At 48.9% G+C, this 11243-nt stretch overlaps 1 protein-coding gene across 2 annotated transcripts in view; it reads right to left on the bottom strand.

Moving 5' to 3' along the window:
- Positions 1-208: 208 nt before the first annotated feature.
- Positions 209-11243, bottom strand: part of CAPN9 (calpain 9) — a 52633-nt gene continuing 41598 nt past the window's right edge. For both annotated transcript variants that reach the window (XM_064383469.1, XM_064383470.1), the window contains 6 exons: positions 9600-9664; positions 9031-9099; positions 8606-8684; positions 6633-6749; positions 3463-3521; positions 209-616 (listed from right to left, as the gene is read on the bottom strand). In XM_064383469.1, coding sequence (XP_064239539.1) covers positions 590-616; positions 3463-3521; positions 6633-6749; positions 8606-8684; positions 9031-9099; positions 9600-9664 — 416 coding nt within the window. In that variant the 3' untranslated portion in view covers positions 209-589. The remainder of the gene's footprint in view (positions 617-3462; positions 3522-6632; positions 6750-8605; positions 8685-9030; positions 9100-9599; positions 9665-11243) is intronic.

Genomic DNA, 11243 nt, shown 5'->3' with positions numbered 1-11243 from the left:
TGTCTGGACTGGACAGTGACTGTTTTGGTTACCACCTGTCATAGGAGGAGGTAGAGATTGTCACCTTGATCCGCTCTTATCAGAGATCCACTCTCGTCCAATTATCAGAATTATCTGATGTCTTCCCCGATAAGGAAGCACACTTAGGATGCAGAAATGCCAAATAATGACCTCACCCCTTTCTCCCTCATCTTATTCCACATACACATTTATAAAAACATGTTTTATAAAGGATGTCTGATCACAATGACTGGAGCTACATGGAAGCCAGGATTCTGTGCATTAGAACTCTGAGTAATTCTTAATGGAAGGAAGGGAAGTAGAGTGTGGGAAAGGGAGTGATGCCTGAACCTGGGTATAAGGCACAGGTGGTGCTATCAGCCACCTTAAGGCAGTGACTTTACAAAGGAGTAGCACAGAATCAGAGTGTAGCTGGGTTTATTTCATTCTTCCCAGATCAAGATGGAGAAGGGAGAAGGCTGGATGATGAGAGGGCTGGGCATGATTGTTCCACGCCAGGAGAAGTTCTGAAGGTCGAGGTCCAGAAGCCAAGATTCAGCTGGGCAGGGTGCATCTCTACCAGGCAGCCTCAGATGTTCATCGTCAAATTGATGAACTGGGAAGAGGCAGAGAGAGAGAGAGACAGAGAGAGAGAGAGAGAGAGAGAGAGAGAGAGAGATGAGGGCTCATTGTCCTTCCATGTTCCTTCCAGCCTCAAGCTCAGGAGAGGTCCCAGTTTGCTGACATCACAAGAAATCTGCTATTTGATCATTTTGCCTACCAACTTGGATGCCTGTCTCAACAGGAAACCATTTAAAGAAAATAAATGAATCCTCAGCACTTGGCATTTTCTGGAGGTCCTGAGCCCTTTCTGAGTGAGCTCACATCAAGCACAGATGGTAAGACAGAGACGGGAAAATGTTTTCTCCCTGTTAAGAGGACAGCCTCACTGAGGCATCTTGTGCAGGGAAGTATTAAATGGCTTTTCCTTGTTGCTGAGGGGTCCTCTCAGCTTTGGGAGAGAGGTGGCCCTCCACCACGGAGGGGCTGCAGAAAGTGGAAGCAGGTTCTGTAGCTGGGGGGTGTTACAAGTGAGCTGAAGAAGTAGGATGCAATTCCTCTTCATTTTCTCTCCTGAGTCCCTCCTGCCTCCTCCTTCCCAGCAGCTTATCATAGCATGGTGACTTGGGAGAACTTGATTATCGGAGACTTTTTTTTCTCCCCTCTCTGTCCTCCTTCCTGGCATAGCGTATATAATACTGGGGCTACTGTAATAAAAGGTGCACAGGCTCTCTCAGTAAAGTGAGGGCAGGTGAGGCCTACTCAGCCAGTAAGAGCTCCTGTTGCTTCCTGGGATGGGTCGGGGGAGAAGGAGACGGACTTTAAAACAGGGATACTTCAACTTGGCTGCACGCTGGACTCACCAAGGGAATTGTAAAAATACCAATTGCTTGGGCCACCCCCAGAGATTCAGATTTAATGGACGTGAGGAGGGGCTGGAGTGTTAGGATTTTTAATCCCAGGTGATGCTAACGTGCAGCCAGATGTAAGGATGGTAGGTTTAGAGGGAGAGAACGCAAAGGTTTTTCCTGTTGTCCTGCAGAGTGATGATATGGGGCAGGGCAGGAGCCCATTCGAGCCCCCACACCTGTGGGCACTTGGGCTGGAGGTGTCCACACTTCCACCTCGAACCTGAAGCAATGGAATGCTTCCTCCATGCTGCTGGTGCTCCGCAGCCTTTGACTAGTTAGATGGCCACTGAGTCACAAACCTTCCCACTCTCTCCTCCCACCCTGGACCAGGGGCAGCCATCACACCGTCTTCATATTGTTTTTTAGTGACATTATTTATCATTTACCTTAAAGTAAATGATAAAGGTGGACCTAGGGGTCTCTCTCTCTCTCTCTTTCTTCTTTTCTTTCTTTCTTTCTTTCTTTTCTTTCTCTCTTTCTTTCAAGACAGGATCTTGCTATCACTCTCGTCCAGGCTGGAGTGCAGTGGTGAGGTCATAGCTCACTAAGCCTCAATCCCCTGGCCTCAAGCAATCTTCCCGAATAGCTGGGACTGCAGGTGCATACCATCATGCCCGGCTTCCTCTTATTTTCATAATAGAATAGCTTGAGTATGCACATCTTTCTTTGGAGTCTTGGAGTGATCAAAGGAGGTATAGTTATTAAATGTGTTCTACATGCTGAAGGTGAAAGACAAAACTAGAGAAGAAAAATGCCCAGTTTATGTTCTCAATAAAATTATAATGTGTCCAGGGATCTGAGATACACACATGAGAAAATTAGTGATGAGTCACCATAATTGCCAAATTATATATTATTATAAAGCAAACTTTTTGTGTAATATTAAGGCCATGTCACTTTCTGCAAATGGTGAAACCGAGGCACGGAGCAGCCTGATTAATCAAAATCAGAGGCCAAAAGAGGGGAGGAGGTACAATCCCTCTAATACACAAACTGTCATCAACCTCTTCGTCTTGAAATATTCAATAAAATGTTATCCAAACCCAAAGTTACTACTGAATTTGGAAATGAGCTGACTGTGAGTGTGATATTGAAATCGGTGGAGAGAGAAACCTCAGAGACTGGGGAGGAGGCAGCAGCTGCCTGGCTTTGGTGTTGTTAGGTAGAAGAGATAGGGGAACTGAAAAGAAAGATACAGGGAGGGAAAGAAGGGAAAGGGAGATGACAGAAACCACTGAAGCAAACCGCTCCAGTTTCCCCTTTGCCTTTGGGCAGGAGAATGTCTCCAGAGCGTTCTTAAGCTTTATGTGCACAGGAATGACTGGGGTCCTGCGAAAGGTGACTTCCATTCAGCAGGCCTGGGGCAGGGCCTGGCACTCTGCATTTCCAACCATCTCTCCTAAGTGACGCATATGCCGCTGCTGGCCTGCAGACCACCCTCTGAGCAGCAGGGGTCCACAGGGATCCTCTGGGGAGAGGGTGATTGAAACTCCCTGGAATCCTTTTTCCACTCCTCTGACACTCGGACCCGTCGTCTCCCACCCCCATTGTCATTGCCCTGATGGCCCCGGTAACTGGCCAGCTTTGCACTTGTTGGAGTTTGGGGGAGCATCATGGGAGCCACAGGACAACATGAGCAAGGGGGAGTGAGCAAACTGGCAGCTGGAAGGCAGGCAGGCTAAGTCACCCGAGTGACAGAAGGAAGAGAAGGACACGAAGGCAGAGTCTGCTCACGCACTCCAGTCAAGGCAATTAATCGTTCTATGCCTCAGTTTCCACCCTGCAAAATGGGGATACTGTTGGTACTTAGCTCACAGAATTATTGTGATGGTTCAATTGATTATTTAATAAGTAGTGTCTCAAAAATACTAGCTATTTCGTTGTAATCACCCCCACAGCTAGATGTCAGCCCTCACATGAAATCATGCGTTCAGCAAACATTTATGGGGCATGGCTGTGTCCCTGAGCAGAGGGTCTGGATTGGCCATACCTCGTTTATGTTGAGATGAATGAACTCCTTGTTCTTCGTACTAAGAGCCTGGAACACCCCTGATAGGAGAGACGGGAGAAAGACATCCTTGTAGAGACAATTCTTTTTTTTTTTTTTTTTTTTTGAGATGGAGTTTTGCTCTTGTTACCCAGGCTGGAGTGCAATGGCGCGATCTCGGCTCACCGCAACCTCTGCCTCCTGGGTTCAGGCAATTCTCCTGCCTCAGCCTCCTGAGTAGCTGGGATTACAGGCACGTGCCACCGTGCCCAGCTAATTTTTTGTATTTTTAGTAGAGACGGGGATTCACCATGTTGACCAGGATGGTCTCGATCTCTTGACCTCGTGATCCACCCGCCTTGGCCTCCCAAAGTGCTGGGATTACAGGCGTGAGCCACCGCGCCGGGCCCGAGAATTCTTTTACCAAGTTGGGTTTCCCAGGGACCAAAGGGCCTTTCAGTGGAGCCTGTGGGGAAGCTGCTCCATCTAGTGGTAAACAAGGACTTTCATCAAGGGTGGCGGCGGGACTCGGGCCGGCTGAGGGGGAATTTATCTGAACCGTTGGAAGCCTCCATTCTTGCCGCAAGCCAGTGGTCGCCTAAGCCAGTCAGTCAGCCAGCAGCTCTGGGAGCCAAAGCATCTCCCCTATCTTAACCTTGTGGGGGGTACAGGTCCCTTGAAATCCACAGGCCCCAGAAAAAAAGCACATGTAAGTAAAGTTTTGCATGAATCTGAAAGTTGTTAGTCTCTCTCTCTTAGGAAGGGACTGTGGGTGCTGTCACAGGACAGGAGTCCCGCGGCACAGGAGAGCATGCCGGCACTGATCCAAGGGCTGGGTCTACGGCATGGTGTCACCTGAGCAAGTCACTGCCCTGTAGGGGCCTCGGCCTCCTCACCTTTGGAAGACGAGTCGAGCCAATCAGCCCTGGCTTCACTTGAGAAGCACACGGGCAGCTTTAACAATACAACCCAAAGCGGGGTGGGGACTGTCACTGAGCACAAGAAACGCGAGACACCCAACAACCAAACACAGTGAATGGGTCTTGTGTGGATCCTGAGTCAACCAAGCGACTGTAGAAAGGCAGCCTGGGAGATTTTGGCGTGGACCGGGCACTAGAGGATGTTGAGGGTTTGCAGAGAATGTTGTTAGGCATGCAAACGGCATGAGGATGATGCTAAAAACAAGCCTGTCAGCTTGAGATGTTCAGATAAATGGACAGAGTTCCTGAGATCTGCTATTAAATTACTTGGGGGAAAAAGTGTATGTTGTGGGAGCACAAGGAAAAAGCAAGATGATCATTGCTGAGGCTGGGTGTAAAACACCTGGCCGATTTGTATAAGTCCCGATGCTGTGTGCCACCCTGAGACTCTCATATAACTGGTCTTCTGTGCAGCCTGGTCATCAACATTTCTTTAGGCACCCCTGGAGTTTGTAATGTATAGCAAAGTTTGAGAAGTGCTGGTGTGGGGTGCATGGGAACCTATTGTGATTCTTTATATCTAAGTAGAGGGTTGAAATTTTTACAATAAAAAGTTAAAATAATACTGGAGTAAGGCTCCATTCTTGGTGGTTGTAAAAGTTCTCCAGGCAAATCTAATGTGAGGATCCCAGAGTGCGTGGTGTGAAGCCTAAAGGGACTTCACCCTAATATTCCTCTATTGTAAGAAAAAGCTGAGGCACTCCCAGCCCACTTGCTGGGAAGGATTAGGCCTGGGTGGTTTAGAAAGGGGAAGAGCAATTGAGAGAAGAGAAACTAGCGAACCTCATTATTTCTAGGGTCAGCTCTGACCGCCCTGTAAGTCTAGTAAGTGATTCTCTTTCAGGAGGGGTCTTTCTAGAATGTACCTCTCACCAGCTACTTTCCCCTAAGGGAAAGCCCAGCTGCCTGGCTTGACATACTAGGGTCTTTGGGGACTGCTCGCCTCTCTCTGGTTTTCTTTCATAATTTCTTAATCAACACATATTCATTGATTGCCTGCAAATTACGGCTCTCCTGGAGTTTAGAGTCTAGAGGGGCCGTGTTTCAAGCAAGTAATTAGTGTTCTATCACCAAAGAAGCAGAGGGAGCTGTCATGCTGGTAATCAAGGTCACAGCCCCGGACTTTTTTTTGAGATGGAGTCTTGCACTGTCACCAGGCTGGAGTGCAGTTCGGCTCACTGCAACCTCCACCTTCCAGGTTCAAGTGGTTTTCCTGCCTCAGCCTCTCGAGTAACCCAGATTACAGGCAGGTGCATACCATCATGCTTGGCTAATTTTTTGTATTTTTGGTAGAGATGGGATTTCATTATGTTGGTTAGGCTGGTCTCGAACTCCTAACCTTATGATCCACCTGCCTTGGCCTCCCTAAGTGCTGGGATTACAGGCCTAAGCCACCGTGCCCAGCCCCTTGCTTTTTAAAAAAAAATCAAATACTCATACCTTGAAGTGGCCTATGGAACATAGATTAGAAAATACCAAGCAGGACCAGATGCATAATTTGTAAGGCCCAGGGCAAAATGGAAATGCGGGGCCCTGCTTCAAAGTTATTAAGCTTTCAAGATGGAAACGCCAGAGCATTAAACCAAGCACGAGGAACCCTTGGAGGCATGGGTCCCTTAGCACCTGCATAGAGGGAATGTCCTCATAGCCACCCCGGTGCTGAGTTACAGGCCCTGGACGTGCTTCATTCACTCTCACCTTCAAAACCACCTGTAAGGGGCGGGATGGCTATGACAATAAACTGCAAACACCGAAGAATACCGGCACATAATCTCTGTCTACTTTTGGTGTAACAAATCTTGTTTGAGATAACTGGGTCAACGTCTAGGCCTTACAGGGAAGGGGGAGGAGGAGGGACTGAGACTCTCCTGTTTCCATATGCTATGATGGGATTTAACCTGAAATTGAACCTTTCCTCAGACACAAGGCACAAACCTGCCCCTGCCCCATCATCCTCCCGCAGAGGCACTATGAATGTATAAAGACAGGCGATGCTGAGAAACGCGCTGCAAGGGAGGCTAGCACATTCTGCCCCGTAGCCAACCGCACAGTCCCACCTGTCCGCACACATCAGACCGTGGATCTCTGTGGTCTGTCTCTGCCATTACTTTCACCAGGCTGTTTCTCACGCGCTCACGGAGGGTGACTGAAGATGCCACCTGAGGTGCACCCTCAGCCTCGCTGGACACTTACGGCTCGCGTTCTCCAGCCGGACCAGGCAGTTGAGGAAGTCATCAAAGTCCAGCTGGAGCTCCTCATCCGCATACCTGAGCACGATCAGCTGCAGGAGGTGGCTGCTCAGCTGAAAGCCTGTGGGGAGGAAGGAGGAGACTCAGGACCGGCCGTATCTGAGCCCCGAGGTGTCTGCACCTTCGAGGGAGCTCCCAGGCAGCCGAGGAGAGGGCTAACAAGAGGGAGCCACTGTTCCACTCCTCAAAGCTGGGGTCCCCAGACCCAGTGGGACTGCTGCTCTTGGTGTGAATGCAGCATGAGAGTGTGAATCTGTCACGCTGGGGACTCTCAGGTGTGCTTTCTGTGTTTAATGCCTTCTGAGTTTAGTGAGTTCATGATCTTAGTTTTGACGCCAACATCACCCATAGGGTCTCGCTAACTTTACAGGAAGCTTTGTTTGGGAGAACTTCGCACTGGCTGGTGTCTGAGCCCCACACTCATTCCTCCACCCATCTCCCCTCCCGTTCTCTGTCTCACGTCACTTCCAGCTGTGGCCCTAGAACGTTTCTCAGAGGGGATGCTGCTGCTCACGGTGAATGACACTGTGCCAGGGGCCCATTCCCACACATCTACGATGGGGGAGGAACGCCAGGCTGCAGCCAGGAGGCCTGGATCTGAGCCCTGGCACTGCTCTAGCCATAGGCTTTGTTTTCCTCATTGTCAAGGGAGGGGTCTAGACAAAGTGCAGTTCCTTCTAGATCTGATATTTAGTGCTTTGATTTCGAATCAGTACCCTTAGAAGTGATTTCTTTCCCCCTTTCATTTTGGCCTACACGTTCACTTTTGAGGAAGTGTTCGCAGGAATGTTCAGAAATCCACCCAGGGTCTTTCTGCTTCTTCCTAATTACAGCAGAGGAGCAAGCGGGTCAGAGGCAGAGCACAGAGTCTAGAGCCTGCACGGCAGTCGGGGTGTTTGGGGCTAGAGGAGGAGGATGTGGGGCGATCCCCCAACGCCGCATCAAGGTAGGAAAGACCCAGCCATGCCCCTCCTTTCTGAGCGCTCTCTTTCTTCCCTGCTCAGTTCCTACTCCTACCCTGGAAACAGGGTCACCATCCTCTAAGAAAGTCCGGCGTCCTTCTCAGCCTGGCACTTTGCTCATTTGTAAGTCATCTGATTTTCTTCTCCCTCACATAGGACCTGAGATGGTCCTGGCTGTGTATACATCATCGTTTTATCAGGCCTGAGCCTGGATGTTTCCAGATTTTTGCTTTCCTTGGGAGGGAACCACTTAATAAGGTTCAAGAGGCCTTTGTCTGCGAGGTGTGCTTGGTGAGAAGCACAGGTGGCCCTGCGTGGGAGGGCTGCAGAGCGCCCATGGAAACTATGGCTGTGTGCACAGTACACAGGACCACAGAGAGGCCAACAGCCATCCAGCAGTGGACCGAGGGTGGAAAATGCCAGCTGGAGCCCAGCCTTCATGAAAGGGAGCAGGATATAAACTACGACTCAGTCATCCAGTTTGGATTCCGAGTCTGCTGCTGACAAAGCCCGCGACAGGGCCACAGGTGGCAGAGGGACGTGTGGTCCCCAAACCATGGGCACTGCATGGTCGGTCTCATCCATGATAACAACCATCTATTTGAGAGCAGAAATTAGAAGTCTGGAATCACGGCAGCTTGCCACCAACGAGCCATGTGTAGGTGCTGGGCCAGAAAACATGGTCAGAGGCTATGAGGCCTCCAGAGGGCAGGCCAAGTTCATTTTTAGCAGAAACATTGACAAAGTTTCTACCTATGTTCACAGTGGTTTAAAATGAGGGCCCTGGTGTCAGCAAGTGAGTCCTGGGTCTGAACCCTGGTGCTGCTGCTCCAAGGGCTATGACCTTAAGAAGCACCAACTGGGCTCCGAGGCACACCTCCTGAGCAGCAGAGAGAAGACCTGCCATCTGTTCAGGCCGCCACGGGCAGTCAGCCACCTGCATTCCAGTCTTTACCTGCAGCTTTCAGTGCCGTCCGCAGCTCATAGGTAGACATGGTGCCAGACTTGTCAGCATCAAACCGAAGGAAAAGGTTCTAAAGGGCAGAGAGCAGAGGCATTGAGAAGGAGCGTGCCTGAAGGGCATTGCCGATGGCAGTAAGCGGGTGACAGCCAGCCCAGAGCCCGGGGGAGATACCCTCCAGGGGCCGCAGAGGCTACAGGTGGGCTGGGCCTTCCTAAATAAGTCAGTCTCCCTTTGGTCTTTCTTTTCGTGTTGGGTGGAAGCCCAGTGGTACTCCCCATAAGCATCGTAATAGCATGGCTTCTCCCCTGTCCAAATACAACTCCTCTGGCCTGCAAGGCTGCTGCACCTTTTTAAATCCCCTCTGCTCTAGGCCCGCAGGGTCCCCCAGAGGCCCTGCCCTGCTCCAGGTTACATACAATCCACTGCTTCAGCTTGTCCCAGAACACTTTGAATTCATCAAACTCGAGCTTCCCATTGCCGCTGGTCTGTGCCATGTGGGTTAAGGGAGACAACATGAGCAGCGTTTCAACCTGAGGCTCCTTGTGGGGCCTCAGCTCGAGGACTGCAGAGGGAGAGGGCCGATGGGCTGGCCTAGGTGACACAGGTTTGGGGCCCTGGGGAAGTGGTTTTAATGATTAAACCACAAATCTCTGAAGAGGGGAAACGGCACAGGTAGGATGGAGGTGGCCCCAGAAAGTTCACAAAAACAGGACTCTGTTCCCTTGGACGGGATCCCAAAGTGGCAAAAAGACTCCCAAGTCCCTTCAAAAGGTCCCCACCCCCGCCACGGGGCAGTCTTGTGCATCTTGATTCTGATCCAGTTTCAGCATCGGGGTCCCCCAGTTTGGGTTATTTTCTGTGAAGAAGAACATTCTGCTGGCTAAGGATGTCATGTTCTCGGAGCGTCTGTGCTATTGAAAATCACTCTACTGTGCTTAAAGCCCAGCATCAGTGTCTGCTTCTGCTCAAATATTTGGAAGGATACGTCCATCAGGGAGATGATGTTTTTACAGGAGATCGGGCTTAGCTTCTTGAATTTGATGTCCTTTTCTGAAATTGCACATGAAAGCTGAATTCAATTGACCCCAATAACATAAATCTATGTGCCCATCTGCTGAAAGCCTAATCATGTGGCTAAATCTGGGGCTGTTGGGGGCTGTGTTGTTGCAACTCTCTTGTGATGCTGGTAGGAGTAAAAGTTAATAGGGCCTTTCAAAAGGAAAATTGGCAAAATAGGAACAAAGCAATAAATGTGGGAATATGCCTTCATCCGTGTGTTCTGGTTTTAAGAATCCAGAGCAAAGAATTACATATGGAGATTTTTGTGATCACATTATTTATAGTGGCAAAAATTTGGAAGTGAAATAATGACCAATAGAAAGACATGGTCAATGTATTAGGCTATGTCTATATAATGGGGTATTCTACAACCCTTAGGAATCGGATTTTTGAAGCATATTTAATGGCAGGATTTAAATTTGTTGGAGAAATTTGTATTCCCATACTACTGCTGGTGAAAATGTGAAATAGTCGCTTTAGAAAACAGTTGGATAGTTTTTTAAAACATTAAACATAAACAATCCTCTTAACTAAACTTATAGCTAAGAGGGTGGTTGTGCCACCATGTAACTAACCATGGACTGTTGCATGGTGATGGGAACACCCTCATAACTATATACCCAAGAGAAGTGAAAACACATGCTCACCCAAAACACTTGCACAGGAATATTTACAGTTGCATTTTCATAATGACCCAAAACTGGCAACAACCTTCATAGCCACCAATACAAATGAATAAACAGAATGGGACCCATTCATACGATGGAATGTTATTTGGCTGTAAGGAGGAATGAAGCACCGATACACGCTACAGCATGGATGGACCTCGAAAACACCATGCTGTGTGAAAAGCAGTCAGAAAGGACCACGTATTGTATGATTCCCCCAAGACGGAGTCTTGCTCTGTTGCCCAGGCTGGAGTGCAGTGGCACAATCTTGGCTCACTGCAACCTCTGCCTCCCAGGTTTAAGCAATTCTCCCTGCCACAGCCTCCCAAGTAGCTGGGACTACAGGTGCCCGCCACCACGCCAGCTAATTTTTTTTTTTTTTTTTTTTTTTGTATTTTTAGTGGAGACGGGGTTTCACCATGTTGACCAGGCTGGTTTTGAACTCCTGATCTTGGGGGATCTGTCTCGGCCTCCCAAAGTGCTGGGATCACAGGCGCGAGCCACCGCACCCGGCCTATGATTCCTTTTATATAAAATATTCAGACTATGTAAATCAAATCTATAGAGAAAGAAAGTAGATGAGTGGTTGCCTGGGGCTGGGGGAAATGGGGTACAGGGTTAACACTGTTAGTGGGTAAAGCGTTTCTTATTGGAGTGATGAAACGTTCTAGCATTATATGTCTATGCATATGACACACATGTACAGACATGCAGGTACACATATGTTGACAGTGGTTATTTATGGTGGTGAGATCATTTGTGATTATCTTTGTCATTAGGCTTTTCAGCATTTTTAAGAAATTTCTACTTAAACCTGAATCATTTTGGGGATCAGGATACAAACAACAGCTATTTTCAAAGTCTACCTACAAGTCAGCCCTGGGAAGCAGGTCTGCAGCTCG

This window comes from Aotus nancymaae, unplaced genomic scaffold, assembly GCF_030222135.1.
Source record: "Aotus nancymaae isolate 86718 unplaced genomic scaffold, 86718_ANA_hifiasm-v0.15.2.pri h1tg000032l_0, whole genome shotgun sequence".
In the NCBI taxonomy this organism is placed as follows: Eukaryota; Metazoa; Chordata; class Mammalia; order Primates; family Aotidae; genus Aotus; species Aotus nancymaae.
Note: the sequence above shows the minus strand (reverse complement) of the source record. Positions and strands in the feature narration are given on the sequence as shown.